Raw genomic sequence first — 16,603 nt, 5'->3', positions numbered from 1 at the left:
CTAGGAATATGTTTAAGGTAAGATATCATGTGAAGCGCTTTTTTTTGGTGAGGTCCTACGCACATTGCGTAATCTGTATATAGGGAGAGGCAGACCTGGGGCTTCATGTATTAGGACTTGCGTGGATTTCCTACTAAACAACAGTATATGCTGAAATCCAGAAAACAAAAAAATCAGATGACATTTCTTTTGTGCATCCCAATCAACCTAGAACTGAGCGCACATGTTGGAGTGGCCCCTGTTTGAATACGGACGTCATATTTGAATTAGCCGTGCGCCTGAGATCTTCCATTTTGCAGAAAAACACAAATATAATGAACAACACAGCGAAAAAGACACATTTCACTGATAATGAGTCGCAGGTGCTTCTTGCTGCAGTGGAGGCGTGCAAAAATGTACTCTTTGGCATGCTGTCCTCCAGGCGCTGGCAGCAAACAAAAGAGGAGTAAGTTGGTATATTGTGTGCGAGGCTGTCAATGCTGTGGGGTCAGAGAACCGCACACAGGCAGACATTAAAAAGAATCGGTCGGACATCAAAATGGATTTCAAGCGGAGGATGGCTGCCAACCTTTGACCAAAGCAGCCTTAGGAACAGGAGATGAAGGCCTACTTTGTTTGACCAGATAGTCGCTAATATGTTGGTTAATTGCAATTGCTCATCACATACAGTATGATCTATACATTGATCGAATGAACATGTTTCCTGTTGACAGTATACTGTATACCTATTCATCATATGATGGTACTTATACAGCAATGTGTGAGCAGTTGTTAGCTCCGACTGCATTAGGAAAACCGGCTGTGGCTGAAAATGGCGATGTAAAGATGGCCTGTACAGCTGCATTGTATGTAAATGTCATATTCCTGGCTAACATAATTCCGTCTCACGCGGCTTGGATGGCTCAGCTCAGCTCAGGGTGGAGTGGCACAGTACCAATCGGTTGGCCAGCTCCCTCTGGACTTGTCCATTTGCAAGGAACCCCGCTGTGGTCATAGCGCCTTTAGCAATATATTTTAATACTACTAAGCAGCTGTTGTTTTATTGTGGGTTTTTTTGCACCATTATGCCTATGCTTTTAAAGTGGAACTTTGATTCACTGTCTGTGTGCGTCCCGGCCATTCGGTTTTTGTTTGGAATAGAATAATAGTTGTAAATAAAAATCCACGTTTCCCGATTTTTGGTTTGATAATAAAAAAAAGCAGATTGTTATCCATTCTGTTATGCGATTTTATTGATATTTAATCGAAAATGGGGAATTAAAACGGTCCGTGTACCTTCCGTTCATTCTATTTCCAATTCTGAAACGCAAATTCAAATACAAAATTAGGGCCGTTTTTTGACTTTTATTACATATGGCAGATTTTAAAACAAACAAAAAAAGGTTGATTTTCATTAAAATATTGCCATCAAATTGGATTTTGTGCTGTTTTCCTTTTATGGATTTTTATTTTTCCAGATAAACACAAAAATCGAATATACTGTATGTTCATCCAAAATGCATTAATGCGTGGTTATCTGTGTGATGACAAATTAAAAGTTTTTTATGTCAAACAATTTTTCTATTCCAAACACAAAATGAATGGCCACGACGTACACTGACCATTTACGAACCTACACATGGTTCGTGAATTGAAAAGTTTGTATAGTAAAGCGGGGTTCCCCATAGGAAACAACGACTATGTTTGCATGCACTGAATTAGTCTAAATGATCAAATCATTCGGTTCAAAATAGTCATTCTACAACCCATGGAAACACACTAATTTGATCGTGTCTGGCTTTTGAAAAGTCGTATTAACACACCCTGATCCCTTGAGTATTGTGCATGTGCCAGTCTTAGCACACAGATATAACCCGGAAACGGATCCCGTTCAATAAAAAAATAGGCGACAACTGGAATGAAGAGGAAACTGTATTTTTGCTTTACAAATTCAAAGAACTGAACATTTTGAAGTGCATCGATGGGAGGAAGAAACAGAGATTTATTTTAGAAGGTATCTAAGGAAATGAAGAATGCCGGGTTCATTCGGACTCCAGAACAAATGGGAATGAGATGGAAGAGAATGAAGCAGGTGTAATACAAGGCAAGGGAGAAGGTGTACACAAACCTCTTCAGGCTGCATTTGTGTGCTGCAAACTGATTAACAATAACTCTGTATTCCACACAACTGGCAGGCTTGTCTACAACAATAGCAGCCCTCATTTGAAGCGGTAACGGTGCACGGCCAGTCTTTTATTACGGACTTCCATCAATCCACAGAGCTTATTGAATAAACCTTGAGACATGAAAGTTTTCTTTCCATTCCTAAAAAAACAACTCTTTCCCCCAAGTATTTGCTTAGGACCTGCATTCTACAAGTCCGAGACCTTCTTAGTAGTAGTGTCATGTTTATAGCACAATCTCGGATCATTTCTTGATGCTGTCTGCTATTTAATATCAGCAGAGGCATAATAGATGTAACGTTTGTAATCTGTGTCAATTTTACAGCAGACATCAGGTACAACAAGAACTGGGCTGTGGACTTGTGAGGAGCCGCGAAGATGCTTTGTTTTGGTGTGACGTCATAGTCGGAAAAGCAATACATTCATTAATGCGAAAAAAAAATAAGCGCCTCCCAGTGTACGAAAGGCACGTGGTCTATGACCAATAGTCGCATTAGAGAGAGTGCATGGACACTGGGACTTTACAGTAAATAAAATAATAACTATTATTTGAGAAATCAGACTAATTTGGTGCATGGAAACATAGTAAATTCTAACATAATTAATTGGCTTCGACAAAAGTCCCTGTTTTTGTAAAATACTTCACACCTTTAAGACACTAATGTAGTGTTGTCCCGATACAAATATTATAATATCAAAATTATTTTGATACTTTTCGATACTTTTCTTAAAGGGTACCACAAAAAATTGCACTAGTCTCTTTATTTTAACAAAAAATCTTAGGGTACGTTAAACATATGTTTATTATGGCAAGTTTGTCCTTAAATAAAATAGTGAACATACTAGACAACTTGTCTTTTATTAGTAAGTAAGCAAACAAAGGCTCCTAATTAGTCTGCTGACGTATGCAGTAACATATTGTGTCATTTATCATTCTATTATTTTGTCAACATCATGAGGGACAAACTGTAAACATTGATTATAAGTTAAAGTTAAAGTACCAATGATTGTCACACACACACTATTAATCTACTTGTGCATTTACTGTTAATATCTGCTTATTTTCTGTGTTAACATGTTCTATCTACACTTAGGTTAAAATGTAATAATCACTTATTATCCTGTTGTTTGGATGCTTTACATTAGTTTTGGAGGATACCACAAATTTGGGTATCAATCCGATACCAAGTAGTACCGATACCAATACTGGTACCTTTCAGAGGCTGTATAGTACCGAATATATTTCATTAGTATCGCGGTACTATACTACTATACCCTACTATAATGTATATCAAGCAATTATAACATGGGGGTAATGTATTAACAAGCTCCTTATTATCAAAATAACAACAAGGCAAGCTGAACTGTTAACACGCGCACACACACAGAAGTCTCTCTGGTGCTCTCAAAAACGCTAACAACCATGTTGCTCCTGTAATAAAAACAAGTTAAAACTTATGCACCTCTCTGACTTGGAAATGTTTTTGGCATGCACCTGACAAGAGAAGGCAAACGCCTTCAAGGCAGAGATTTGATGCGAAAAAGGGAGTAGAATGGGAGTAAACAAAGCTTGGGGAATGGCGAGAAAAGAAACACACGCTGAAGCACAGAGAAGTGGCGACCGAATGAAGGACTTTGTAAACAAGATGTGAAATTGGGGGCTCCGGCTCTCCAAAATGGACACGCCCCGTGTGTACTGTACTGCACAGGAAGCAACGTTCCCTCTAAGGTGCGCGCCTGCGCAATTGCGCACTGCTCAAGCGTCCCCTGCGCACAGCAAATATATGCCGCGCACCAAATCAAATCCCATCTGAATTCTAAACAAAATAAACACATTTATTCTGTGTAATTTTGCAATGCAACTTTGAGTGACAGTAACAACAAGCGGCCCTAACGGTGTTCGTCAACACCGTTCGATTGAACACCGTTCAATTATTGTAACGTCTATCGAGAAGCTTTGAGGACAGGAATTATATCGATCACTTTATTGAGCAAAACTGTTTATATTCGGCCATAACCACAACAAAACAAGAGTAAAAAACTTCTATCTCGAAAAAACTAGTCATTTTCTGCCGTACAAACCAGGCCAAAACCAACTTGTCATCTGTCACCAACACGCATACCACTAAACCACTGGTGCGTTTATGGCCACACAAAAAGTTGGACAACTCAAACACCACACAAAGTTACACTATGACTCCTCAGTCATACGTGTGCTTATTTTACTGTCATTTATTATTCATGTTAATTTATTGATATTAATCATGGAATGCTGTTACTAGAGAAAGTTACAGGAATGCACACTTCATCCTATGCTTACATTTCATTGTGCAACATGAGGATGTTTAAGGGCAACTAAATGTGATCTCTGAAAGGGGTATAAATGATTTTCAAAGCAGGACCTCCACCCAGACATATTGTACAATACTAATCCATAGCTTATGAAAAACGAGATTTCTTTTATTTTCATTACAAGTGGGCCAAATCACTAATATTACAAAATAATCTCATGAAAATGACTCCTCTCATTTGAGTGTTATTATAAAAGATTGGTTTGAGACAGGTGTGCTGCTGGTATTGCCACGTGTGATGTTGCTCACATGTGCTCCACTGAATGCTCAGGGAGTTTTTGTGTTTGCTCAGACACATGAATAATTAGAGGGAACATTGACAGGAAGTGATGTCCCCCGGAATGACAAGCGCCCTAAGGCTTCCAGCGGCACACAAAATAAATGAAGGAATGAATAAAGCGTTCGTACACCAAGACATGCTCCGCGCGCAAACTAAAAGGTTGTAAATTGAAAAGTTAAAAGGTTTGTAACCGAGGTATCAATGTATAACCATTTGTGTATTTGCACACACTGGTGTGGGGTAATTGTTTATATGTCATGTCTACAAAGTAATTGTTTGCACATTTCTTGATTTAAACAATTGCCCAGCATCACCTCAGAGTGTCGCCAGTGTCCAAAGCACGACAGCCAGGAAGTTAGCATTTCCACGTTCATTTCACTCTTGATACAACTCAACTTTCCCGTGAAAAAGTGCATACGCACTCTTGATACATGAGGCCCCTGGTCTGCACACTTCAGCGCTATGAATGACCCTTGCAGCGTGTTATGACGTCCGCTACTGCTGAGGCTTTTGCACCTTTCACCCAAATAGAAATATCACATCCAACTGATGAAACGCTGCTTATTCTGACTCACACTGCAGACAAAGCTATTTTTATGTGTATCTTTCTCAATCTGTAAAGAACAAAGCAACAATGTACCAGTCACATGTTTATATATGTATTAAAATGTACCAGACTGGATTAGGGCAAACGTCTTCAAAATTAGCCATAAATCATTTGAATATCTTTGGACTTCAGAATTAATCTGTTGAACCCTAATAAACTAAATATATTTGAACTCATTCAATAATGTATCACGAATGAAAAGCGCTTTTTAAATGAAGTATCGGACACCTCGGTCTCCTTGGACACATCCTCGCTTATCCATGCGGACTGGACACTGGCCGAGAGTTAGTGGGCGGCCGAGGGTGGAGTCGGCGGTCTTGGTTGCTTTGTTGGGTCTGCTCCTGTCTCTGGCCATGCTCCCCCCACCCCAGCAGACTATGGCATGGGACACCGCAGAGGCCACCACAATGTATATGTTGTTTTGTTTTTGTTTTTACTTTTGTAGCTGTATGTAGAAATGGCTGGTTGCATCAGCTCTGCTCTTTTAATGTCTTTAATATCCTTTGTGTTGTTTTTATTTATTTTTTTTACAATATTTATTTATTCATTTTTTAGGGAAATCATAACACAGGTACTGAAAAAACTGAAACTATTTTTATTTGGTGCCCCGCCCCAAAAAAATAAATAAAAGAAAAATATTAAAAGTAAAATAATGACTCTCCCTCCCACCCCTCGTCCTACATTACCGTCACAGTGGGTAGCAATGTACTGCCTTCCTCTTCACCACAAGCAGATAGAGAATCAAAATAACAAAAGCTAACAACAAAAATTTTAAATCACAAACATACAGAGAAGTGTCACTGAATAAAAACAACAACAACAACAAAAAGAGTTGAGGTAAGTGAAAAGGTTTATTGTCAACAGGGAGTGTCACGTTTATCCTATAGTGTCTTTAATTTAGCTATGTAACTAAATATGCAGCCCCAGGTCAAGTCAAATTGTTTTGGTCTACCCCTCAGATTATATTCAATTTTCTCTAAATCTAAGAAAAACATGAGGTCCTTAAACCATAGGGAGGCCTGGGGGGCAAACTGACATTTCCACTCCAATAAAATAATTATACGAGCTATTAATAATGCAAAGGAGATAGTACCCCTAAAAGTCTGCTTAATTTTTTGATCGTTTGGTGGAATTCCAAAAATAGCCAATTCGGCACAAGGCGTCAATTAAAAATGTTGTGCATCTGCAAGATGTTTAAAAACATGTGTTATTTGATGTTTCCCTCTTACACACATGCTTATGTGTGTATGAGGTTTGTGTTTTCCTTGGCCTCAGTCTGGACCCCCTCCCCAGGGGCCCAGGCTTAGACTTAATTTTTTTAAATAGTATTTTTTTCTCCCCCCCCCCAACGTTTACCTGTTTATCACCTTTATTGTAAGGGGCGCCGGAAGTGGGCAGACCTGTCAGCGATCCTGTTCTGTCTCCCTGTAATGTTTGTCTGATCTTGAATGGGATTGTGCTGGAAATCTTAATTTCTCCTCTGGGGATTAATAAAGTATTTCTGATTTCTGTATGTCGACTGCAGTGGACTCTTGAGTTATGTATAACAGGACTTTTAAAAAAAATTTTATTTATTTTTTAAATGTGTGGATCAGACAAAATAAAAAGACCAAAAAAGAGTGTCCACTGCACAGGACGCTAGTTCTCAGGAGTATATTTTTCTTGAAAATCTATTTTTCTGACAGGCAATTCCCCCTTTTGCTAGATCCATGGTTGTTGTGTTCAAACGAAGCTGAGAGTTAAGACTCAAGTTATTTCGTTCAATTGTGCGTTTTTCAGATTCAGGCTTCCTGAGCTGCTCCTTTGACGACGGCCTTTGTGGCTGGATCACAGACCAAGGCGGAGACGTGCACTGGGAGACGACGCCTGACCCAGCAGGTAATTGAAAGGCCTCTGCAGACTCAAACAAACAAACTGTTGTTTGGCAATGACTTTAGTGCAAATAGCTGACTTCCATTAGTGTCTCACAATGTAAATGTGTACAATGTGTCCATTTAGTTGTCAATGACAGGTCAGGGTGAAGACTTGATGTTTGCATTTAATGTCATGCAAATGAGATGGACTGGAGGCTCACATGACCACGGTGGTCTTTAAAGGACTTGGTGGTCCACAAAAACTCTTCACTATTTCTGTGTTTCTTTGTCAATTGGCTCAGTCCAGCTAGACTAAAACTTTTTTTTCTCAAAAGTTATCACTTCACATTCATGCTTCCTGGCACAAATAAACATGTGTTTACACACAAAGTTGAGCGATACCATGATGAGCATACATTATCAGCCTTTTGTCCCTTTCATTTTATTGTAGGCTTTCACCAACAGAACGAAGCTACTTTATTATATTCTAATTCCATTGCCTTTTGTCATAGTTGTAATTAGGGTTGGGCATTGATGGGAACCAGGACTGTAGATTCCATCCATCCATTTTCTACCGCTTATTCCCTTCGGGGTCGCGGGGGGCGCTGGCAGCTATCTCAGCTACAATCGGGCGGAAGGCGGGGTACACCCTGGACAAGTCGCCACCTCATCACAGGGCCAACACAGATAGACAGACACTCTCATCACAGGGCCAACACAGATAGACAGACACTGTAGATTAACCGGAAGAAATAGCAGCAGAACAACAAAGAAGAAATAGCTACCACCAACGAAGAAGAAATAGCCTTCAACAATGAACAGGAAATAGCAGCGACTAACAAAGAAGAAACAGCCACATCCAGCAAAGAAGAAATAAAAGCCGCCAATGCCGAAGAAGAAACAGCCGCAACCAACAAAAAATAGTTACCACCAACAAAGAGGAAGAAATAGCCAACAAAGAAAAAATAGTCGGAAAAAAACAGCAGGTCTTGTGTGTTCTCCAGATTCTCTCCTGCAGGAGACTATGGGCCTGATCTACTCAGATCCAAATACCCCACGCTAAACAATGTGCGCAAACTATAAAATTGTGTGTACTATTGTTGATCTGCTTCGACTGTGTGTGCAATTGATAACTGGTGCAGACCGCCCTATTTAAAGGCCTACTGAAATGCGATCTTCTTATTTAAACGGGGATAGCAGGTCCATTCTATGTGTCATACTTGATCATTTCGCGATATTGCCATATTTTTGCTGAAAGGATTTAGTAGAGAACATCAACGATAAAGTTCACAACTTTTGGTCGCTGATAAAAAAGCCTTGCCTGTACCGGAAGTAGCAGACGATATGCGCGTGACGTTGCAGGTTGTGGAGCTCCTCACTTCTGCACATTGTTTACAATCATGGCCACCAGCAGCGAGAGCGATTTGGACCGAGAAAGCGACGATTTCCCCATTAATTTGAGTGAGGATGAAAAATTTGTGGATGAGGAAAGTGAGAGTGAAGGACTAGAGGGCAGTGGAAGCAATTCAGATAGGGAAGATGCTGTGAGAGGCGGGTGGGACCTGATATTCAGCTGGGAATGACTAAAACAGTAAATAAACACAAGACATATATATACTCTATTAGCCACAACACAACCAGGCTTATATTTAATATGCCACAAATGAATCCCGCATAACAAACACCTCCCCCCTCCCATCCATATAACCCACCAATACAAATCAAACACCCACACAACACACTCAATCCCACAGCCCAAAGTACAGTTCACCTCCCCAAAGTTCATACAGCACATATATTTCCCCAAAGTCCCCAAAGTTACGTACGTGACATGCACATAGCAGCACGCACGTACGGGCAAGCGATCAAATGTTTGGAAGCCGCAGCTGCGTACTCACGGTAGCGCGTATCCAACTCAAAGTCCTCCTGGTAAGAGTCTCTGTTGTCCCAGTTCTCCACAGGCCAGTGGTAAAGCTTGACTGTCATCTTTCGGGAATGTAAACAATGAAACATAGGCTACGTGTTTGTGTTGTTGCAGCCGGCCGCTAATACACCGCTTCCCACCTACAGCTTTCTTCTTTGCTGTCTTCATTGTTCATTGAACAAATTGCAAAAGATTCACGAACACAGATGTCCAGAATACTGTGGAATTTTGCGATGAAAACAGACGACTTAATAGCTGGCCACAATGCTGTCCCAAAATGTCCTCTACAATCCGTGACGTAACGCACAGGCTACATCATACCGAGTTTTTAGCAGGTTATTCCGCGGGAAATTTAAAATTGCACTTTACTAATCTAACCCGGCCGTATTGGCATGTGTTGCAATGCTAAGATTTCATCATTGCTATATAAACTATCAGACTGCGTGGTCGGTAGTAGTGGGTTTCAGTAGGCCTTTAAATGAAGCTTTTGCCTGCACTACGTGGCTTTCACCATAGAGACACTCATTTACTGCACATGCACGTTATCATGCTCCCACAAATTTTTAAAGTGCCACTTTTTACGGGCATTTTGGAATAATTTTACCGTGCATCGGGATCTTTCTGTGTGGAGTTTGCATGTTCTCCCCGTGACTGCGTGGGTTTCCTCCGGGTACTCCGGCTTCCTCCCACCTCCAAAGACATGCACCTGGGGATAGGTTGATTGGCAACACTAAATGGGCCCTAGTGTGTGAATGTGAGTGTCTATCCTGTGATGAGCTGGTGACTTGTCCAGGGTGTACCCCGCCTTCCGCCCGATTGCAGCTGAGATAGGCTCCAGCAGCCCCCGCGACCCCGAAAGGGACAAGCGGTAGAAGTAGGATGGATGGATGGATCCGGAAAGTCTTTACACCGCTTCTCTTTTTCAACATGTTTGTACTGTTACAGCTTTGTTCCAAAATGGAATAAATTCATTTTTGTCCTCAAAATTCTATCGGACAATACCCCATAATTACAACATGAAAATGTTTTTTTTTTAAAAAACATTTTGCATATTTTGTTAAGAATAAAAAACAAAACAAAAATCACATGTACATAAGTATTCACATCCTTTGCTCAATACTTTGTTGAAGCACCTCTGGCAGCAATTACAGCCTCAAGTCTTTTCAAATACGATATCACAAGCTTGGCACACCTATCTTTTGGAAGTTTGGTCCATTCCTCTTTGCATCATACGTAGGACGTAGCTCCTTTCTCACAGCCATTTCTGGGCAACATCCCGTTTGCACGTACATCCTAGACGTACTAAATAAAGATGCAAAACAGCTGTAGTCCTGATGAATCACACTGCGTTTGCTAAGTAGATTTGCATGTTCTCCTTCGAGTATTGTGGGCGTTCTGATAATCAGCATTTATTCTGCCTGTTTATGAAGACAAACACGGTAAATAGATTGTGCTCCTTTTTTTGTTCAGTTAAGCGACACAATCCTCTGCTCACGACCTTAGTACAGTAGTGAAGGGATTCATATGACACCATTCCTGGGTGGATCTCAGGTGAAAGGAAGGTAGGGGGTTGTCATTTTGCGATGCAGTCTGCTGAAAATGATGGAAAGCGGCAGCCTACACAGCAACTGACGCTGTGATCAAAGTTGGAATTGCCACAAAACACATTTTAAGATATCCAACACTCTACTGCCACCTGGCGGCCTAAGGGGATATGGCAACGCCCATAAAGATATTTAGTTTGTTTCGTATTGACATTTCTGACTTTGTGATGTCTTTTGTATTTGTGGTTGTGTTGTTATTTGTCTGAGAGTAACTTTGGCGATAAAAGCTCATTTAATACATGTAGCGGTAAATTTGACCAGTAGAGGGCAGTAATGCCACACATTAGGTTTAATTGTGATGAGTCACATACTATTACATTGTTTGCAATGTTAAATGTAGATATCCGTAGTTTATTGTGTGAATATATCAAAACTAAAACTTCTATTTTATTTATTAAAAATAAACAATGGATGTTATACTTGTGTCATGTATATATTTTTAGTCTTACAAACCTAAATTTAGGAAGAAATGTAAAGAAATAAAACTAAAGAAGGAAAATAATTCAAAAGAAGGAACATCAATCCTCAACAAAACTTCTGGAGCTTCCGTTTCTTCATACCGTTAACTATCTGTCTAGCTGCACACGCTGGAAACGAGTGGTGAGGGCAGAATAATAAATTTATTGACAGTGCAGTGTGAAAGCCGATGTGTTTACTTTGCAATGAAGTAAACACAGTCTCCAAAGAATATAACATCCACATTTCGATGTTCGGCCACTGAGCCCTTGGCCCTCGAAATTGCGGCCCTCTTCATTATGTAGGTGAATCGCTCTGCAATAGATTTTCCTACAAACAACTACAGTAGTTTTATGAAATATTGAATTAATATTGTACAGCAGTTACTTGGGTACCGCACTAAAGCAATATGTACTTCGGGCTACTTCTCCATCATGTACCAATTTAGGAATTGTTGTCGTTGAGTGACCGATCGGTTTTAGTAACTTTCTTAGTTCTAGTGGTTTCCATTTCATTAAAAAAAAAAATAGTTTTTTTAAACAAGTAAAGTAGTCTCTCATTACATCGCGCTTTATATGTAGCAGAATATACTACATCGCATTTTTTTTTTTTTGTGAACAATTTTTCTTGTTAAAGCGTATCTACATATTTTTGGCCTAAAAAAAGGTAAAGTTGTATTAATGCATTATATATTTTACAGTTATTTTCTACTATTATGTTGTGCCAATCGATAAAGATATTCACCAAGGAGGACATCCGTTTCAGGGTCACAGGTGAACATGCTAACGACACAGGCGGCTAATCTTGGCGCGATCTACACCGCGACAATGAAGTTGACCAACATCTGGTAGAACAACTTTAGCAATGCTAATATGGAATGCTAACGACAAAGCTAAGGATTGTAGCTGCGACTGTCAAGCTGACCAAGTTTTTGCAGAACAACTCTCAGTACCCCAGTGGTTTCAGCGCATAGAAGCCCAGTTTTAACTTTGTACAAATTACCCGAGATGTGACAAAGTATTTCCAGGTCGTGGCTGTGTTTTAGTGGCCGGGTGAAGGCTATAGCAGTGACGCTTGGAGGATCCTCCAGGCTCAAAACCACTACATGGGTGTTATTTATTGTGTAAAGTGCTCTAATTGTGTTGAAAACATGTAAAGCAAATTGTTGTTTTTTTTGCTCATAACTATGAAAATGTTTTATTGATTAATAATAATCCTACTGTGCGGAAATTAGTTTACCACAATCAGGCCTGGAACTAATTGGTCTTGATAAACGAGGGACAAAAGCTAGCCGGTGTTGTTCACGTTTTTTTTGGTTTAAAAAATGTTACTCTGAGCAAGTTGCAGTCACTTTAATTTAGACCAAAATATGTCAAAATTGCTTTAAAAAAAGGAATAAAGCGAAGCCGCAAAATCTTGAGTGCGATATGGCGAGGGATGACCGTAACGATGCCAGATAAACTTTAACTTTACAAGAATAGCATGAGAGTAAGTACTATTTTTTTTCTAGTATGAAATGTTTGTAAAGATATTTTTAAATTATTGATCAACAATTCCTGACATACTTTTATTCTTAGAGATGTATGGCTTTTTTCTATACAGAAAAATTTGAAATGTAACTTTCTTCTTCATAATATTCTGACTTTATACTTTAGAAAGTATTAAAATGTCCTGTTTGTTGACTTGAAAATGCAGTCTGTCTTGTGCCTGCATTACAATAGCAACAGGGGGCGCCATAAGCTCCTCAATAGTTGGGCCATGTCAGCCAAAAAGAATCCTGAAGAAAGTATTGTCCAGAAAAGGCTTCATAACAAACAGAAAGAAAAAAATTGTTTTCATTAAAAAAATGGAAATAAAAAAAAAAAGCTGAAAAGGGCTTTTTTTTTAAATTTTGTAAAAAAATAGAAAAAAAAAAAGTGTCCACTAATATATAAATATTTCCATGTTTTTGTATGGCTGTCCAATAAAAACCATGTACTTCCAATAATTATGTTTATGTGTTAATTAATGTTATTTCCCGCTCACCAGGCGGTCGCTACCTGACCATACCAGAAGTGGGCAGCAAGAGGACGGGACGCGGGGCGAGGCTGGTCATCCCCTTGGCCCCTCCCTGGAACGAGGGCAACCTGTGCCTGACGTTCCGCCACAAGCTGGCCGGCCACCACGTGGGCATGCTGCAGGTGTTCGTCAAGAAGGGGACGCAGTACAATCCTTCCGTGTGGGGAAGTACGGGTGGAAACCGATGGAGGCACACCCAGATAACGCTGTGGGGGATGGGCCTGGAGAGCGTAAGTCGGCACCATCAAACGTCATCTGTGTTCGGAATTAGTGTTAAAAAGATGTCCAAGTTGTGTTATTCTAAATCAGAGGTAATTTTTTTCACTATGCGAGCTACTTCAAAAATGACCAAGCCAAAATGATCTACCTACAAAACCCAAAACCAGTGAAGTTAGCATGTTGTGTAAATCGTAAATAAAAACAGACTACAATGATTTGCAAATCCTTTTCAACTTATATTCAATTGAACAGACTGCAAAGACAAGATACTTAACGTTTGAACTGGTAAACTTTGTTAATTTTTGCAAATATTAGCTCATTTGGAATTTGATGGCTGCAACATGTTTCAAAAAAGCTGGCACAAGTGGCAAAAAAAACTGAGAAAGTTGAGGAATGCTCATCAAACACTTATTTGGAACATCCCACAGGTGAACAAGCTAATTGGGGTTTGTGCCATGATTGGCTATGAAAGCAGCTTCCATGAAATGCTCAGTCATTCACAAACAAGGATGGGGCGAGGGTCACCACTTTGTGAACAAACACATGAACAAATTGTCGAACAGTTTAAGAACAACATTTCTCAACCAGCTATTGCGAGGAATTTAGAGATTTTAACATCTACCGTCCGTAATATCATCAAAAGGTTCACAGAATTTGGAGAAATCACTGCATGTAAGCGGTTAAGCCCGTGACCTTCGATCCCTCAGGCGGTACCGCATCAAAAACCGACATCAGTGTGTAAAGGATATCACCACATGGGCTAAGGAACACTTCAGAAAATCACTGTCAGTAACTACAGTTGGTCGCTACATCTGTAAGTGCAAGTTAAAACTCTACTATGCAAAGCCAAAGCCATTTATCAACAACACCCAGAAACGCCGTCGGCTTCGCTGGGCCTGAGCTCATCTAAGATGGACTGATACAAAGTGGAAAAGTGTTCTGTGGTCTGACGAGTCCACATTTCATATTGTTTTTGGAAACTGTGGACGTCGTGTCGTCCGGAACAAAGAGGAAAAGAACCATTCGGATTGTTCTAGACGCAAAGTTGAAAAGCCAGCATCTGTGATGGTATGGGGGTGTATTAGTGCCCAAGACATGGGTAACTTACACATCTGTGAAGGCGCCATTAATGCTGAAAGGTACATACAGGTGTTGGAGCAACATATGTTGCCAACCAAGCTTATTTCAGCAAGACAATGCCAAGTCACGTGTTACAACAGCGTGGCTTAAATTCTAAGTTAATGATTATTTGCAAAAAAAAAACAAGTTTCTCAGTTCGAACATTAAATATCTTGTCTTTGCAGTCTATTCAATTGAGTATAAGTTGAAAAGGATTTGCAAATCATTGTATTCTGTTTTTATTTACGATTTACACAACGTGCTAACTTCACTGGTTTTGGGTTTTGTACTACAAAAATGCTAAACTTATATTTATTAATAAATATATTGAGAATTCTTTATATGTACAATGTATGGTAATGTACTTTGCAAAACCGAATGAGTCCATATTGCACAACACTATGTAACTTTTTTGTCATTACCTTACTCTGATGACTTGCACTGGATGGAATCAGTCAGGGATGCGTAGTTCGGACAGTAGCTGCTGAGAGCCAGCCTCAAACACACTTCCAAATGTTCATCACTCATGGTGGAACCATACTTGGATTTAATGATCTTCATGTGGGAAAACTCTGACTCACGTAAATAAGTGGAGCCGAAAAATGCACTCAAGAAGGTTGGGGTACTTCTCCACTGTGAGTAAGTTCCAGAACTTATATTTCTGCCTTATTTTTAAAGCCTCGAAACAATGCTTCAACGAACGCCTCTCTTTTACCATCTCTCCGTCTTGGAAGGGCTTTTGTTTTTTAACGATGAAATGACTCACGCGGAACGACGCTTCTGTGGCGGCTTTCGCTTTCGGTGTTAGCTGTGAGAAAAATGACTGCTGCCCGGAGAACTGGCATTTTAGTTCCTTCACCTTTCTCCTCCTCAGCTTGCTTGTCGGTAGGAAGTCGGTGTCGTGGTTTTTATGAACAGTCCGAAAATGCTGCTCCACATTTCCCTTCTTTAATGGTAGTGCAACAATAGTCTGACAGATGAGGCATATGCACTTCAAAAATGACATCGTGGAAAAAAAGTCCTCCTCCTATTCTGTAGAAAGTGATACGATTTTGGCTTTTTGCTTGGTCCAGCTCCTCCACTCATTTTTATACCCTTTCTTCAGTTTAGAGAAAGAAACAAAGGCTATACAATGGAGGCTAACTTGGTAACTGGCTAGCTGGCTTGATAGTTTTGCCGCATTTAGTCAGTGGTGTGTCGTCAGGGCTGATGCTGAAGTCTATTTTTTTTTTAATGCCATGTGATCTACAAACCCCGTTTCCATATGAGTTGGGAAATTGTGTTAGATGTAAATTCAAACGGAATACAATGATTTGCAAATCCTTTTCAACCCATATTCAATTGAATGCACTACAAAGACAAGATATTTGATGTTCAAACTCATAAACTTTATTTTTTTTTTGCAAATAATAATTAACTTAGAATTTCATGGCTGCAACACGTGCCAAAGTAGTTGGGAAAGGGCATGTTCACCACTGTGTTACATCACCTTTTCTTTTAACAACACTCAATAAACGATTGGGAACTGAGGAAACTAATTGTGGAAGCTTTGAAAGTGGAATTCTTTCCCATTCTTGTTTTATAAGCTTCAGTCGTTCAACAGTCCGGGGTCTCTCCGCTGTCGTATTTTACGCTTCATAATGCGCCACACATTTTCGATGGGAGACAGGTCTGGACTGCAGGCGGGCCAGGATAGTACCTGCACTCTTTTTTTACGAAGCCACGCTGTTGTAACACGTGCTGAATGTGGCTTGGCATTGTCTTGCTGAAATAAGCAGGGGCGTCCATGAAAAAGACGGCGCTTAGATGGCAGCATATGTTGTTCCAAAACCTGTATGTACCTTTCAGCATTAATGGTGCCTTCACAGATGTGTAAGTTACCCATGCCTTGGGCACTAATACACCCCCATACCATCACAGATGCTGGCTTTTACACTTTGCGTCGATAACAGTCTGGATGGTTCGCTTTC

The 16,603-nt window shown here is 40.0% G+C and overlaps 1 protein-coding gene across 7 annotated transcripts in view; it reads left to right on the top strand.

The window, feature by feature from the left end:
- npnta (nephronectin a) overlaps nt 1-16,603 on the top strand; it is a 163,749-nt gene that overhangs the window by 143,307 nt on the left and 3,839 nt on the right. For all 7 annotated transcript variants that reach the window (XM_062026819.1, XM_062026817.1, XM_062026820.1 and 4 more), the window contains 2 exons: nt 7,180-7,278; nt 13,266-13,525. In XM_062026819.1, coding sequence (XP_061882803.1) covers nt 7,180-7,278; nt 13,266-13,525 — 359 coding nt within the window. The remainder of the gene's footprint in view (nt 1-7,179; nt 7,279-13,265; nt 13,526-16,603) is intronic.

This window comes from Entelurus aequoreus, linkage group LG18, assembly GCF_033978785.1.
Source record: "Entelurus aequoreus isolate RoL-2023_Sb linkage group LG18, RoL_Eaeq_v1.1, whole genome shotgun sequence".
NCBI lineage: Eukaryota > Metazoa > Chordata > Actinopteri > Syngnathiformes > Syngnathidae > Entelurus > Entelurus aequoreus.
This window is presented reverse-complemented; position numbering and strand designations above follow the sequence as displayed.